Here is a 17,888-nt window from a genome sequence, read left to right as displayed (position 1 = left end):
TTAAAATGTTAAATTATTAACTATGTTTAAAAATAAAAAAAAACAAGTGCATCAGTACGGACCTGTACAGGCTGTCGTTCGATCAATACACCCTAAATAAATGATCAAATAGCCTATAAATGAAGATAAAATAGCTCACAGACTTATTCAACTAATCGCACCTTACACAACTTGCTGGCTCCACTAGGGCCCGCTCAGTAAGCCTGTGTGTGTGCAAGAGCGTGTGCTGTGTGTGGAAAAAGTAGAAGTACACATGAGAGGACAATAGGGGGGACCCACGCCTCAACCTCTCCCAAGAGAGGCTGTTGGTCCAGGACATGAGGAGGGTTGAGGTCACCTGGCCGGGGTTTCGAAGAGCAGCAGCCTGGATTAAAGACTTCAACATACATGTTTCCAGTTCATATGAGGTGTAAATTCAGCCAATGAGGCCTGAACCGTTCAATTTATTAAGAAGCTCTCTGGCTCCTCTTTTTGACCCGAAGTCTTGTTGCTGTGCAGGTCTGTCATGGTAACAACCTCAGCAGTATGTTATTATGTTTTAGCCCACATATACACACACAGCAAAATACACACACACAGAGTATGTGACTTAGTGTTGAGGCTTTGATTAATCTGTGAGAGTCTGTTTGAGGAGAGTCAGCTGGACAGGATGTACAGATGTCCTGGAATGCCGTTAGATATCACTCCCAATAGTTCCCACATCTCTCTGGCCCTGTAACATTAATGAACTCATAAATTATATTCTACTCCTGGGAAGATCTGCACTTCTCCTTAAGAATCTAATCTCTGCCATCCAAGAACAGTTTAGGAATGGCATACTATTCTATATTAATCACTCTGAGAATGGATTACACAAGAGGCCAGGTCAAATGTATTATCAGTGCTAAGTGAAGACAGTTAAAGGCGCTGCTTTCATACTTTGTTTGGAAAAATCAATGAGTGATTTTGCAATTCTCTTTGTTTTGGATCCGTTGTTCTTTGGCTGACGTATTATTGCTGTGGTAACCCTGAAAAGAAGGGTTACGGCAAATGTAAAACAACAAAACAATATACTCTACTCAGTGAGAACAGGGAGGGGTGTCTAAACAGGGCGTAGTCTACACAGGGCATGCATTATTAACATAATGTCTATGACCTCAGGATTCCAGTATAATTCCAGTATGATGCTATTACTCATGTAAACACCAGCCCCTTGCTCAACAAGCCTGTCCCTCCCCTTCAATAACCCCCAGATGGTTTTATGTGTTCAAAACACATGTGGCCTAGTACTCTTGTTCTCATCCATACTCGTCTCTTCTGTATTGTATGATGTCTTCAGATTTGACCGGCTGTCTGCTTCTCCCTGACTAAAAATGAATAACTCATGAAAACTCTGAAAACCACAAGCATCCTCCTCGGCATGGCCTCGTTTGGAGGGATGGAGACGGGGACGGGGACGGGGGTATGGGGGGACAGAGACAGAGACAGGGAGAGCAACTGAGAGAGATAGCATAAGAGAAGTACAGATGAGAGGGGGGGGTGACCTACGCCTCGACCGCTCCCCAGGGTGGCTGATGGACCGGGATGTGGGGAGGGAGAGGTCGCCTGGGCCAGGTTTTCGAGGAGCAGAAGCATGGAGTTCGCAAGAGACTCTACATCAACTCTGGTCGCATGACCCTCACCACAGTCACACCGTGTCTCTCTCTCCCTCTTTCTCTCTCACTCTCTCTTCTTAAATTATCTTTCCTCCCTGTCTCTCCCTGCATTTAAGACTTCAGCATAAATTGTTAAAGAGCATGTAGGGATATTTGAGAAAGCTCCACATTCAGCCTGCCTCACCAGCATTGTTACTGGAGTCAATTACTCATACATTTAACCAGACCGCATCAGAAGCATGCTCACTATAAATGACCACATTCCATAGAATGAACATAATAACTGTGTTAAATGTATTTGTCTCTGTCCTGTTCGTGTATTTTGTTTAAGCCAACACGTCTCAGCCTTACAGCATTCCGTTTTGACAATTTGACCAACTTCCATTTATCCTCCAGCAGTGGCTGAATACCTTTTCACGTATCTAGTCATTTTTTCTATTCACACATCTAGGTTAGATGGCAAGGAAGCAACAATGAACCCTATGCTTTTATAAGAACTACAGTAGAAGGTCTACTTTGTCCTTGTCTCATATTCTGCAGAGCTCGGTACTAAGTGCACTACCAGCAGCAGTCTGGAGGGGATCCATGGTGGAGGCGACAGTGACTGGAGCCTGTGATTTCTATGCCATCTTTTAAGTGTCTGTGTAGACTAATCTAGCCCCCGTGGTTATGGACCTTGACCCCACCCAGACTCATGTCTGCTACACTCACTGATCTACAGCAATGTACAGCAGTACAGACGCTAGGGCGTCTAAACTGTCAAATAGTCATCCTCGTTGATATGATTAAAGAATATAGTGGATTACACAAGATTATAAAACGGGTTATTTGGTTCCTGGACGCAAAGTACCATGAAGTGTTAAGGCTGGTTAACAGTCCATCTAGTTAGCTACTTGGCTAGCCATTTCAAATAATGAGCATAGCTGTCAATGTCTTAACTTTAGCAACTTTTATTCATTATTAGAGGAAAATAAACCCACAACATCATAATTATTTACAAGGTTACAAGGTTCCTGAAAATAACTCACACTGTGATGAAATAAAAGTGGATAATTATATCTGAGAATATTAGGACACCTGCACAGGAGGATTTGGTCTGGTTGCAGTGGCTGTTCGATAACACAACAATATACTTTTTTCATGTCTGTGTGACAAGGAAGATCATCGCAGTGACGGTCTACAGAAATTCCGGAGTATAAATTAAATGCGTTTTGACCAGTGACACTTGTCATATTCTAATTGTCTACAGACATGTCATTAGACCAATTATAAACTGTCCTTTAATCTCATAATTCCACTGTCCCGCAGTCCAGGCAGGAAATTCATCAACTTCATCTTCCTTGGGGAAAAAAGCATGTACACATTATTTTTCCATGCTACTGCTTGGTTTGAAACAGTTGTATGAACCTACCTGTCTGCCTTTATGACCTGTGCAGCAAAGTATCATTTTACAAATGTCAGTAGGATAGCTATCCCAACAATGAACATGAAACAAATAATTCACCATGGAAACTGTAAACTCTCAGAATTTTCTTAATTCATTTACCAGCGTAGTGCGGCCTATGTACGCCTATTGGATATATATTCAACTATTTATTGAAGTTCTTGTCTCTCATCATCATTGAATCTCTGCGAGCAAGCTACATGCCAAAGATTTGTTCAGCGTAGCAACGTCAAATGAATAGAGCATATAAATATATATATATATATATATATATATATATATATATATATATATATATATATATATATATATATATATATACCGTCCCACAGTTGACAGTGCTCCATCAACTACTACCCCTTCCGACATGTTCGTTAGATGGTGAGAAGCCGAACTTGTGAATTGTTGGTCTCTATCCAGCCACATCACCTGTGATACAAGTTAGTATTCGACGTCCATCCATGTCTGAGGACGTTGGGAGATGGAAACCGGCCTCTAGGGGCAACAGTGAGCGCTGTTACCTTCAAGTAGGTTTTGGTTTTGGTAGGGCGTTGTAGATGGGCATAAGCATCTGCCTCTGATTCCAAATGTTGCAAATTGGAATCGAGTGATAGAAAGTTGTTTTTGAGATTTTTATATTAAGCCTATTCCAAAACTTAACCCTTACCTTAACCATTTGGAGTTCACGCTTAACCTTAAGATGTCATAGTTAATGCCTAAATTTAAACTTAAACACTTCGACGTTTGCAGCCATTTTGAAATTTGCTGTTTGAGAAACATGACGTGTAATTCTGACGTGAGACTGTGAGGGCTAGTTGCTCTATCTCCTTTATATTGTGTTTATACTGTGTAAAGAGACAGACTGTGTTTACTGAGACAGAGTTTTGTTGATAAATGTGTTGTGTGACTAAAAGAGTTCACTCTGTCAGTGCTGGACCATGCAGGAATGCACAACACATATCTCTGAGGGGAGCCCAACCCCTTCCTCTACTAATGACTGTTTGCCAGGCCTTAGTGGCAGCACATCTGCTGGTTGGTGCATTGGCATGTGCCTGAAGAGCAGGTATTATGCAAAGCAGAGAGACATGGCTTACTGCCCTATGAACACACATCCGTGAGGCATGAAGCTCAACACCTGCAAAGACCATACATTTGATAGTAGCCTAACAATTTTGTGGGTTTTACAAGGGGAGACATTAGGGCTGGTGTGATTTCACTGTGTGTGTGTGTGTGTGTGTGTGTGTGTGTGTGTGTGTGTGTGTGTGTGTGTGTGTGTGTGTGTGTGTGTGTGTGTGTGTGTGTGTGTGTGTGTGTGTGTGTGTGTGTGTGTGTGTGTGTGTGTGTGTGTGTGTGTGTGTGTGTGTGTGTGTGTGTGTGTGTGTGTGTGTGTGCGCGCGTGTTCTTGTGTGTGCACCAAATATGAAAAGTAAAGCTTCCAAGTGAAATGAACACAATGCGCCACAATGCCGGGAGTGCTGCATTTCGGCTTCAGCTGAGCTCCTTTAGCATCGATTTTCATTGCAATTACTCATACAAATGCCATGTGTTTGATAAAAATAGCCTATGCCTTTATTCCAATGCATAAGATTAATCCATTGATTTGTTCGCTTTTGTCAGTGTAATGGAGTGTGCAACTGGCTGCAGGGAAGTCAGGCGCAGGAGAGCAGAAATGCGTAGCAAACGGAGCCCTTTATTGAGGCGAGCAAAACACGGCACACGGGTTAAACACACACGGGTTACAATAACCCAGCTCAAACCAGCCTGGAGTACACATACATTTACACATAACAATTCCACACACAGACATGGGGGGAAACAGAGGGTTAAATCTGAGATGACAGTGTTGTTAACAAAAGTCTAAGCTTGAGAGCAAATACATTAATTTCATTTCATTTGCGATTTTCATGAATAGTTAACGTTGTGTTATGCTAATGAGCTTGAGGATAGATTTACACAATCCTGGATACAGGTTTGTTTTGCTATCTGAGAGTCTCCTCATTGAAAACATCTGAAGTTCTTCAAAGGTAAATGATTTTATTTGAATGCTTTTCTGGCTTTTGTGGAAAATGTTGCATGCTGAATGCTAACGCTAAATGCTACATTAGCCATCAATACTGTTACACAAATGCTTGTTTTGCAATGGCTGAGAAGCATATTTTGAAAATCTGAGATGATAGTGTTGTTAACAAAAGGCTAAGCTTGAGAGCAAATAGATTCATTTCATTTCATTTGCGATTTTCATGAATAGTTAACGTTGCGTTATGGTAATGAGCTTGAGGCTGTAGTCACGATACCGGATCCGGAATGGCTCGACGCTAGAAGTTAAAAGAGATCTTAAAACACATCTTTTTTGCTTTGCTTTCCTTAGGATGTTTTTTTTTTGTTAAGTTCTTTTGTCATTCTTTAGTTATTTTTATGTTATGTTTGTTGTGTAGTAAATATATCAGCTATTATTTTCATAGTTTTTAATGATTTCTTTTCCTGTAAAAAGCACATTGAACTCAGTCGATGTCTGAAATATGCTGTATAAATAAAGCTGGATTTGATTTGATTTGATTTTGCTTTTCACTGGATTGACTTGTATAACAGCGTGTTCCAGTTTCTGCCAATATCCTGCAACTTCGCACAGCCATTGAAGAGGCGTGGTACAAAATTCCACCGGCCACAATCAAGAGCCTGATCGACACTATGCGAAGGAGATGAGTGGTCACACCAGATGCTGACTGGTTTTCTGATCCACACCCCTACCTTTTGTGACCAACAGATGTATAGTGGGGAGAACAAGTATTTGATACACTGCCGATTTTGCAGGTTTTCCTACTTACAAAGCATGTAGAGGTCTGTAATATTTATCATAGGTACACTTCAACTGTGAGAGACGGAATCTAAAACAAAAATCCAGAAAATCACATTGTATGATTTTTAAGTAATTAATTTGCATTTTATTGCATGACATAAGTATTTGATACATCAGAAACGCAGGTACAGAAACCTTTGTTTGCAATTACAGAGATCATACGTTTCCTATAGTTCTTGACCAGTACGCTACCTGTTCTGCCTGTTCTGCGTGTGTTCATGTGTGTAAAATTGCCTCGGCTGAGAGGGTAGGCTACCTGTAGTGGTGTAGGCCTAGTGGAGGGTAAATGCAAGTAAACGCCATTTACCCACGTTTTTCTGAAGAATGCGTTGAAAGTACAGGGAGCAAACCTTTTTTTTTACCACTGTGAAAACGTTCCAACATGTTTTTTTTATTGGCCTATATTTCCATCTATTTGTCAAACAAATCACTTTAAAAATGTGGCTGACTTGTGCATGTTGGTCCACTCCAAAAGAATTCCAGCATTCAAACTGCATGTCTCAATAGAGGCTCCTGAATGTCATGGTGAAATTCACTCTCTGGAGTAAGTGTTGTGTAGCCTGAATGTGCAATTTCTTTCAGCGACATAAAAGCTGAGAGTACTTCATTTTCAACCACAGAAAATACATCCATTGATCATTCTATTGATTTATGGCAATATTCTGGTGAGCAAGGCTTTATTTACGTAGTATTCTAGATTAGCTTCAAGTAATAATGACAGAAGAGAAACTATAGGCCTACTGTAGGCCTACTGTATGTATCTAATTATAGGCAAGTTGACTAACAAATTGCCTACCAACTTATAAGCACAAAAACATCTAAATGAGGTTCAAACTTGGGGTGCCTAGTGGTGTTGGGCCAGTAACTGAAAGATTGCTAGATCGATTACCCAAGCAGACAAGGTAAAAATGTGTTGTTCTGCCACTGAACAAGGCAATTAACCAACTGTTCCTAGGCTGTCATTATAAATAATAATTTGTTGTTAACTTAACTTACTTGCCTAGTTAAATAAAAGATTTAAACTATATTTTGAACACACCTCTGTGCACGGGTATCCTACATGAGCCATTTGAAGGAATTCTTTGACAATCAGATCAAAACCTCATGACTGGTTGTGTTTATGACACATTAAAACCTGTTTGGGATAGGGGGCAGTATTTTCACGTTTGGATGAAAAGCGTGCCCAGAGTAAACTGCCTGCTACTCAGGCCCAGAAGCTAATATATGCATAGTATTAGTAGATTTGGATAGAAAACACGCTGGAGTTTCTAAAACTGTTTGAATCATGTCTGTGAGTATAACAGAACTCATATGGCAGGCAAAAACCTGAGAAAAATCCAACCAGGAAGTGGGAAATCTAAGGTTTGTAGTTTTTCAAGTCTTTGCCTATCCAATATACAGTGTAAATGGTGTCATATTGCACTTCCTAAGCCTTCCACTAGATGTCAACAGTCTTTATAACCTTGTTTCAGGCTGTTACTATGAAGGGGGAGCGAATAAGAGCTGTTTGAACCAGGTGTCTGGCAGAATGCCATGAGCTAAGTCACGCGTGCGGCCGTGAGAGCGAGCTGCGTTCCTTTGCATTTCTAAAGAAAAAATAATTGTCCGGTTGAAACATTATTGAATATTTATGATAAAAACATCCTAACGATTGATTCTATACATCGTTTTACATGTTTCTACGAACTATAATATAACTTTTTTGACTTTTTGTCTGGACTTTCGTCTGGACTTGCCCGCGCCTCGTAAATTTTGATTGGTGAACTAGACGCACTAAAAAAAGTAGGTATTTGGACATAAATATTAACTTTATCGAACAAAACAAACATTTCTTGTGGAACTGGGATTCCTGGGAGTGCATTCTGATGAAGATCATCAAAGGTAAGTGAATATTTAGAACGCTATTTCTGACTTTTACTGACTCCACAACATGGCAGGTATCTGTATGGCTTTTTTTTGTGGCTTAGCTCTGTACTCAGATTATTGAATAGTGTGCTTTTTCCGTGAAGCTTTTTAGAAATCTGACACAGCGGTTGCATTAAGGAGAAGTATATCTATAATTCTATGCATAACACTTGTATCTTTTATCAAAGTTTATGATGAGTATTTCTATAAATTGATGTGGCTCTCTGCAAATTCTCCGGGATGTTTTCAAGGCACAACCTTACTGAACATAAAGCGACACTGTAAACATAGATTTCTGGATATAAATATGAACTTTATCGAACAAAACATACATGTATTGTGTAACACGAAGTCCTATGTGTGCCATCTGATGAAGATCATCAAAGTTTAGTGATTAATTTGATCTATATTTCTGCTTTTTGTGACTCCTCTCTTTGGCTGTATGTTTTTTGTGACAAGGCAATGACCTAACATAATCGTATGGCGTGCTTTCGCTGTAAAGCCTTTTTGAAATCGGACACGATGGCTAGATTAACAAGAAGTTAAGCATTAATTTGGTGTATTGCACTTGTGAATGTATGAAAGTTATGACAAAATATGTTTGAATTCCGTGCTCTGCCATTTCAGCGGATGTTGTCGAGGGCTTCCGCTAGCCATAAGAAGTTTTAAAACATAGTCTAATACAAATCTTTACTTTCAGGTCCACAGATTTCAAAATTAATTAATAGGGTTCTATATAGCCTAATTCTATGATTAGGCCTATAAAAATGTTTCGTACACTTAGGAGGTCATCGTACCGGGAAGAAATTAGATCTACTTTCACCCCTGCAAAAATATGTGCGAATTTCCTATGGCATGCATTTTTGTTACTAATTATCTTTAAGTTAGGTGTTTTCTGCAATTGCCAAGCCTGACAACATAATTGTGAGAGTGTGAGGGAAATAGCACAGACTTACCAAATCCTTTCCTATACTCCTTTCTCTCCTGCCTCTTTTCTTTAGGCATTACATATTGAACCTGAGACTGTCTGTCTGGGCTTTGAATGTGTCAATTTTACCTTGTTTGCCCTCTTTTGAACTGAAGGCACAGGTTTCATGTTTGTGTTTGCATAATCTTGTATAGTCTCTTTGGCTCCCTTTCTATGTGCACAGGCAATCACAGTGTGAGGCCATTATCTGTATGCAAATATTATGCAGATCTGCCCACAACCACACCGGTGCATTGTAACAACCTGATATGGATTGTGCATGACTCAATCTCTCCTGCCCAGGGCACTGATAGTTGTACACAACCCCTTACCACACAACAAGCTTGATTAAGAAATAAATGCTTGCATGTTTTGTGATATTGTCTTTCTCTCTTTCCTCACATAGCCTGCAGACTATTTCTGATTGGGTTGCTTGTGAACGGCCCTGCTAGCGCTACGCAATTGTGCTAACTGCTCACAGCTTAGAACAGAAAAAAGAAAAACACACCAACAAATAGAAAACTCCCCGGTAAGTTATTTTTCCAGGCTTTTGGCTAGGCATGCAGATCTCTGTGCTGTTTGTGTGGCTACTCTTGCCTTATGTAATTGGTATCTGTTTTTTCCATCCCAGATGTTGTGGGAGATATGCTCCGACAAGAACGTCAAGGAGCCGGGGAAACCAAAAAAGCAATAATCTGAGCCTCTTCAAATAAACCCTGTCATCTGGTGGATGGTGGGGAGAGGAGACCCCATTTCCCCCTTTAAAACACCATCCCCCACCCAATCCCATTGCTGGGTTTAGACACAGGTTGTAAGGTTGTTAACATGTGCCATCCGGCTTTGATGTGGATCCAGATGCTGACATCATTGTTTTTGGGAGCAGAACATACACTCAGACAGTCCTCCTACAAAGGTGCTGATATGTCTGTATCTGAGCCCTGTCCTAGTGCCCTCCTAGTGCCCTGCTACTGCTCCCTCTATGCCACAGGTCTCACGCAGTAACAAGACCTTCAGAAAGGTCATACACTATCAGACAAACACAAGCAGCATATAAAGGACAAACCTTATGGACTGATACACCACTTCCAATATGTAGCTGCTCTGACTGATACACAAAATATGCCTATTGTGCAGAATTTTATTGTCCAAAATCCTAATATTGACCTTAAACCAGCTTGCACTCCAGCCCTGGCAGCATGCCAACTCATATCAACTCATGGCAGTCCCCTTATAAATGTCTATTTTGGGGTCAAACTCAAGGTTGCTCTACAGTCTCTTTATTGGTTGTGTATAAAAAGTCCACACACTTCTTTTCATTCCTCTCATCTCTGATTTCACATCCAAATGCTTTGAGGCACAGCTGTGAGTACTGTACTCACCCCCCCACACCCCCCAAAAAACTATTCCCTGTCCTCTGCTCTAAAAATGGCACAATACCGTAGACTGCCTCTTTAAATAAAGCCTGCTACCCCAACTGAGGACCATTAGAGTCAGAAACCACATAGAGTCAGAAACCACAGAGAGCTAGTGCGCGGGCATGCATGTGTTCATGCATGGGTTAATGCGTGTGTTCATGCGTATGGGCGAGCGAGAGAACTGATGCGCTGAGCATTGCTGAGCAGTGAGTTAACGTCGTATCAGAGATTAATGCAGTCTGCATTCAGGGCTCTGTCAAAGCTGTTAAAAATCTACATTTTTCTCTGTTGCCGCTTGTTGATGGCTACATGTGTTTATGTCACAGGAAGTGTTGTGATTCAGGAGCTGTGTGTCTTGTGGCCTCGCCACTGTTGTGTCACGAAACATTGACTATCAATAAGATGACACATTGCATCTGCTACCAAAGAAATTGTCCCCGTACTCAGAGCAGAATAGCTGTAGTGTGTTCGTGTGTGCACTTTTGTGTGCATGCTGACTCTCTGTGCTCCCTGGCTGCAGATGTCTAATATTTTCAGGTCTGAGCGATTTAGCGGCAGTGGAACAGGAAACTCCTCTGGGGTTTGTGGTGTACCAGTGGAGGCTGCTGAGGGGAGGACAGCTCATTATAATGGCTGGAACGGAGGAAATAGAATGGTATCAAACCATGAATTTGATGCCATTCAACTCATTCCGCTCCAGTCATTACCACAAGTCCATCCTCCCCAATTAAGGTGCCACCAACCTCCTGTGTGGTGTACAGTATGTGGGATGGAGTGTGTTGGGGATACTGTAGCTCTGTTCACACATATGGATCCTGATCCCAAATATAGGTCTCCATAGACAACCTCTGCAATGCTTTTAAGTAAACATCTGTCTGATAAGAAATCACAAGCCCATTTCAATACTTACAACCGTTTCTCTATTATCCACTTTTGTTCAATTGTGTATCGTGTGTAAAAATGTATACTGGAATCTAGGTCAAACAGGAGCCTGAAATTTGCACATTTGTTTCATACATTTGGTCTGTTAACTTGAGAGTTGAACTGAACTCTTTCAGACAATATGATATTCTATTTTCCAAACGCTCAATTTCGCCAACATTTTCTCATCAATGGCAGACTCTCCATACCCTGCCCCCGTCACTCTCTCTTTGTCACAGATCCCTTCAGAACTTTAATTATGCACACTTGTCCCCTATTCCCACTGATTAGTACTTGTATAAGTGTGCCCTTTGGTTTCCATTGTGTGGTCGATTATTGTTACAATGTCCATAGTGCGTGTGAGTACCTGTGCTGTGTGTTTTGCCTTTCGTGCCATTGTGAATTGCACAGATGATTACGATCTCGTCCTGTGTGTTAATCATTGTGCGTGTGTGTTATTTATTCGAGGTGCTCCTCGCTCTTTTGTTTTGGGTTTCTACCCTGGGTTTTGTCACGTGTTTGTTTGGTCTTCGCCCCCGTGCCTTTACACGGCATGCCGTAATTTGGGCTTAATAAAGAAAACTATTATGCATTCCTGCACCTGTCTCCCGACCTATTTATGCCAACGTGACACTCTTCTCCTCTCACCTCTCCCACCTCCACTCTGCCCTTTCCCCTCATCCTTTCCCCTTTTTCTCTCCCCTATTCCCTCTTAATTCTCCACTCTTCTTTCTCCTTTTATCCCTCTCCCCTCTCCCTCTCTTCTATCTGCCAGTGACCTTGGTCTCTATTTACAACTGCTAACTACCCATTAGCCTAAACCAGCCTCCTGGGGATCTTAGCCAAATAAGCTGTGAGGAGACATCATTGACTGACTGGAGAATAGGAAATGTGTAAGAAGCACAGAGGTCCTTTGGAAGCACAGTGGAGGGAGAACCCCACATTCAAAAGGAAAGAATGTCCAGGCAGCCTGCAGCCTGTTGCTGACTGAACTCAGCTTGAGCCTCAGAGTTAAGGATTCTCACAAGATTTATCTGTCTGTCTTTGTCTTTGTTTTTAAATCTCTCCTGCCCCCCCCGTCTCTCTTTGTCTCTCTCTTACGTTTCCTCTCTTGCACTGCCCTCACGCCAAATACTTGGCTCCAGTGTATAATCACTTCTGCTCTTTAAGAAAAACCATCAAACCCACAACCTTCCCTCTAGGCACAGTTCCATAGTGATTGCTGTTTTGCTCAAACGATTTCATCCTTCATCAACTGATTGTATAATGAATTTGAAGCAACTGGTACATTAATAGCCTGAGTCAGTCTCACTGCTGTAATTGCTGTTTATTATCAGGTAAGTAGTAAACTCTGGCACATCTCTCATCGCCGAAGGGAGGTATCTTCGTTACAGGTGTTTAAAACGGTTGTAGTCTACCTCGTAAAACATTTTACAATAGGCTTTATTGTACTGCCATAACACCTGGAGGTGTTAGTTATAGTTAGTAAGTCTCTGTGTAGTTCACTGGAAAGTTATGAGAGACACAGTATGGTAAACACATCAGCAGAGACTGTATTATTCACTCCAATATGATACACACCCTGCAGCGGTTCAAATGGTCACGAGGGCCAATAGACGAATGCTTCTGAGCAGACCTCATCCACAACACTCTGTCAATAGACACAGACTGCCAAATGTTTAACAGGATGATAAGCAGGCTCGGAACGGCTCCATCTATTTACAAGGAATGTGTGGCTTTGTTTGGGATCCAGCACATATCTCAGATAAGAGATGGTCAGTTGAAATTAAATAATTTAAAGTGCTGAGCAGATATGAAATCATGTTGCACAGTAAGTAAAGGGTGAGGAAAGAAAGAGCGTGATGACTCTTAAGTAGACAATAACAAGTTAAAACACCAAGAGGTTGACTCATGCAGGATCCCAAAGCAGGATCCCACAGCAGGTTCTTTAAGTCAAACCAACAACAAACTCTGTTTCCTCCCTCTACAAAAGCTTCTACTTAACATCTCACTGTATGGCTCTTCTTTCACAAGGCACTCTGAAAGCCTTTCTGCCCTTTAAGAGAAAAAGAGAAGGAGAGATAAAGACATAAGGAAGGGTGGAGAGACAGAGAGAGACATATCTGATTTTGCAGGGGCTCTTACCGTAGGGCCATGCTAGCCCCTGGTACAGGGAGATGAGGATGAAGAGAGTGATGAAGAGAGAAGATCCACGGGTCCCGGGGGAGTGGTGGGTGCCTGTGTGAGGGAGCGTAGGGGTCCCCCCATGGCTTTCCCCCAGCTGCAGTCCCCGTACCGCAGAAAGCATGCTGCAGTCTGGAGCTCTGTTTACTTTCTGAGCTCAGCTGGTTTGACATCACACTCTTTCTCTTTCTCTCTCCCTCTGTTGCTTTCTCTTTCTCCCTCCCTCTCTCTTTCCTTCCCTCACTCTCTGACTTTGTCTCTTCCCCCTCTCTCGTTTCCACCCTCTCTCTCTCAATCTCTCCCTCCCCCCTTTGCTTCAGGATACAGCCCAGCCTGGTAAGGAGCTCCAGTCAGGAAGGGCTTCCAACAGCCCCGCTCCTCTCTTCAGACGATGTCACTGCTCTTGAATTTACCCATAGGCTGTTTTAACCCATTATCTACTCGCTCAGCTGTATACAAAAACACACACACACACACACACACACACACACACACACACACACACACACACACACACACACACACACACACACACACACACACACACACACACACACACACACACACACACACACTCTTTTCAGAAAGATAACTAACTCTAAGAGGTGTATTAATAAGGTGTATATGTCACGCCTTGGTCATTGTATTTTGTGTTTTCGTTATATATTTGTTCAGGCCAGGGTGTGACATGGGTTTATTGTGTTGTCGTATTGGGGTTTTTGTAGGCATTGGGATTGTGGTTGATTAGGGGTGTGTCTAGTTTAGGCTTGGCTGCCTGAGGCGGTTCTCAGGTGATTCTTGTTGTCTCTGATGGGGAACCGTATTTAGGTAGCCTGGGTTTCACTATGTATTTCGTGGGTGATTGTTCCTGTCTCTGTGTTGTTGTTCACCAGACAGGCTGTATAGGTTTTCAAGTTCCGTTTGGTTGTTTTTGTTTATTACGTTATTTCATGTATCGTCATAGTTTCATTAAAGACATGAGTAACCACCACGCTGCATTTCGGTCCGACTCTCTTTCGACAAACGAAGAACGCCGTTACAGAATCACCCACCACACACGTACCGAGTGGCGTGGTTACAGGCAGCGACAGCAGGAGCAGCGAAGGGAGGACGTTATGGATAGCAGAAGTATGGAGTATACGACGTGGGATGAAATAGACAGGTTGGCGGTCGACCCAGAGAGAGTGCCCGCCTGGGATTCCCTGGAGTAGTGCGAAGAGGGTTGTAGGAGAATGGAGTTGGAGAGGAAATCACGACGGCGCAGAGGAAAGCCTGTGAGTCAGCCCCAAAAATGTATTGGGGGGGGCTCAGAGGGAGAGTGGCAAAGTCAGGAGTCAGACCTGAGCCAACTCTCCCTGTTAATCGTAAGGAGCAGCGATCAAAGGACTTCTGGACTTGGGAGGAGATATTAGACAGAAAAGGACCCTGGGCTCAGCCTGGAGAATATCGCCGTCCCAAGGAAGAACTGGAGGCGGAAAAAAGCGGAGAGGCGCTGGTATGAGGAGGCAGCACGACAACGCGGATGGAAGCCTGAGAGTCAGCCCCAAAAATGTATTGGGGGGGGCTTACAGGGAGTATGGCTATGCCAGGTAGGAGACCTGCGCAAACTCCCTGTGCTTACCGGGGGGCTAGAGAGACCGGGCAGGCACCGTGTTATGCTATGGAGCGCACAGTGTTTCCAGTGCGGGTGCATAGCCCGGTGTGGTTCATACCAGCCCTTCGTATTGGCCGGGCTAGAGTGGGCATCGAGCCAGGTAAGGTTGGGCAGGCTCTGTGCTCAACAGCTCCAGTGCCCCTGCACGGTCCGGTCTATCCAGAGCCACCTCCACACACCAGTCCTCCGGTAGCAGCTCCCCGCACCAGGCTTCCTGTGCGTGTCCTCGGCCCAGTACCACCAGTGCCAGCACCACGCATCAGGCCTACAGTGCGCCTCGCCTCTCCTGCGCCGCCGCAGTCTCCTGTCTGTTCAGCGCTATCAGAGCCTTCCTCCTCTACAGCGCTGCTGGAGTCTCCTGTCTGTTCAGCGCTATCAGAACCTTTCTCCTCTCCTGCGCTACCGGAGCCTCCCGCCTGTTCAGCGCTTCTAGAGCCTTCCTCCTCTACAGCGCTGCCGGAGCCTCCTGCCTGTTCGGAGCAGCCTGAGCAGCCAGTCTGCATGAAGCAGCCAGAGCTGTCAGTCTGCAAGGAGCTGCCAGTCTGCAAGGAGCTGCCAGTCTGCAAGGTGCTGCCAGCCTGCATGGAGCAGTCAGAGCTGTCAGCCTGCATGGAGCAGTCAGAGCTGTCAGTCTGTATGAAGCAGCCAGAGCTGTCAGTCTGCATGAAGCAGCCAGAGCTGTCAGTCTGCATGAAGCAGCCAGAGCTGTCAGTCTGTATGAAGCAGTCAGAGCTGGCAGTCTGCATGAAGCAGCCAGAGCTGCCAGTATGCAAAGAGCTGTCAGTCTGCAAGGAGCTGTCAGTCTGCAAGGAGCTGCCAGTCTGCAAGGAGCTGTCAGTCTGCAAGGAGCTGTCAGCCTGCATGGAGCAGCCAGAGCTGTCAGTCTGCAAGTAGCTGCCAGTCTGCAGGGAGCTGCCAGTCTGCAAGGTGCTGCCAGCCTGCATGGAGCAGCCAGAGCTGTCAGTCTGCATGATGCAGCCAGAGGTGCCACTCTGCATGGAGCAGCCAGAGCTGTCAGTTTGCATAGAGCAGCTAGATCCGCCAGTCAGCCATGATCTTCTAGATCTGCCAGTCAACCAGATTCTTCCAGATCTGCCAGTCAACCAGTCTCTTCCAGATCTGCCAGTCAACCAGAATATTCCAGATCCGCCAACCAGCCAGGATCTACCGGAGCCTACTACCTGCCTGAGCTTCATCTCAGTACTGGGCTTCCTCTCAGTACTGGGCTTCCTCTCAGTACTGGGCTTCCTCTCAGTACTGGGCTTTCTCTCAGTCCCGGGCTGCCCCTCAGTCCCGAGCTGCCCCTCAGTCCCGAGCTTCCCTTCAGTCCCGAGCTTCCCCTCAGTCCCGAGCTGCCTCAGTCCCGAGCTGCCCCTCAGTCCCGAGCTGCCCCTCAGTTCAGTGGGGTTCTGGGTGAGGACTATTAGGCCATGGTCGGCGGCGAGGGTGGATTATCCCAGGACGCGAAGGGGAGGAACTATGCCATTAATGGAGTGGGGTCCACATCCCGAGCCGGAACCGCCACCATGGACAGACGCCCACCCGGACCCTCCCTATGGTTGTGAGGTGCGTCCGGGAGTCCGCACCTTAGGGGGGGGGTCCTGTCACGCCTTGGTCATTGTATTTTGTGTTTTCGTTATATATTTGTTCAGGCCAGGGTGTGACATGGGTTTATTGTGTTGTCGTATTGGGGTTGTTGTAAGCATTGGGATTGTGGTTGATTAGGGGTGTGTCTAGTTTAGGCTTGGCTGCCTTAGGCGGTTTTCAATCAGAGTCAGGTGATTCTTGTTGTCTCTGAAGGGGAACCGTATTTAGGTAGCCTGGGTTTCACTGTGTATTTCGTGGGTGATTGTTACTGTCTCTGTGTTGTTGTTCACCAGACAGGCTGTATAGGTTTTCACGTTCCGTTTTGTTGTTTTTGTTTATTAAGTTATTTCATGTATCGTCATAGTTTCATTAAAGACATGAGTAACCACCATGCTGCATTTCGGTCCGACTCTCTTTCGACGAACGAACGCCGTTACAGTATAAGGTGTCTGGTCCAGGAAAATAAAATACCATTTTATTTGTCACATGCTTCATAAAACAAGATGTGTAGACGAACAGTGAAATGCTTACTTACTGGTCCTATTCCAAAAATAAATACACAGTGAATAACAATAATCAGTCAAAAATAACATGGCTATATACAGGGGACGGCGATATACACTGAGTCGATGTGAACGGGTACGAAGAAATTGAGGTAGCTATGTACACTACAGTTCAAAGATTTGGGGTCACTTAGAAATGTCCTTGTTTTACATGAAAACATACATGAAGTTAGTTTCAAAATGAATAGGAAATATAGTCAAGATGTTGACAAGGTTATAATGATGATTTTTAAATGAAATATTAATTGTGTCCTTCAAACTTTGCTTTCGTCAAAGAATCCTCCATTTGCAGCAATTACAGCCTTGAAAACCTTTGGCATTCTAGTTGTCAATTTGTTGAGGTAATATGAAGAGATTTCACCCCATGCTTCTTGAAGCACCTCCCACAATTTAGATTGGCTTGATAGGCACTTCTTACTTACCATAGGGTCAAGCTGCTCCCACAACTGCTCAATAGGATTGAGATCTGGTGACTGTGCCAGCCACTCCATTATAGACTGAATAACAGCTGACTGCTCTTTACTAAATAGTTCTTGCATCGTTTTTATTTTTTTAACTAGGCAAGTCCGTTAAGAACAAATTCTTATTTTCAATGACAGTCTAGGAACTTGTTCAGGGGCAGAACAACAGATTGTTTTTACTTTGTCAGCTTGGGGCTTTGATCTTTCAACCCTTCAGTTACTAGTCCAACAATAGGCTATCTCAGATAAGGGGGAGTGAGGCCTCAACCAGTGGGTTTTGCGATGGGTATACAGAG

At 43.8% G+C, this 17,888-nt stretch overlaps 1 protein-coding gene across 3 annotated transcripts in view; it reads right to left on the bottom strand.

Annotated features, from left to right (window-relative positions):
- The window catches only part of LOC118396065 (inactive serine protease PAMR1-like), a 54,334-nt gene extending 40,769 nt beyond the window's left edge, over window positions 1-13,565 (bottom strand). For all 3 annotated transcript variants that reach the window (XM_052465965.1, XM_052465967.1, XM_052465966.1), the window contains exon 1: window positions 13,289-13,565. In XM_052465965.1, the coding sequence (XP_052321925.1) occupies window positions 13,289-13,451 (163 nt within the window). In that variant the 5' untranslated portion in view covers window positions 13,452-13,565. The remainder of the gene's footprint in view (window positions 1-13,288) is intronic.
- Window positions 13,566-17,888: the final 4,323 nt, after the last annotated feature.

Source organism: Oncorhynchus keta, chromosome 17, assembly GCF_023373465.1.
Source record: "Oncorhynchus keta strain PuntledgeMale-10-30-2019 chromosome 17, Oket_V2, whole genome shotgun sequence".
NCBI classification, from domain to species: domain Eukaryota; kingdom Metazoa; phylum Chordata; class Actinopteri; order Salmoniformes; family Salmonidae; genus Oncorhynchus; species Oncorhynchus keta.
Note: the sequence above shows the minus strand (reverse complement) of the source record. Positions and strands in the feature narration are given on the sequence as shown.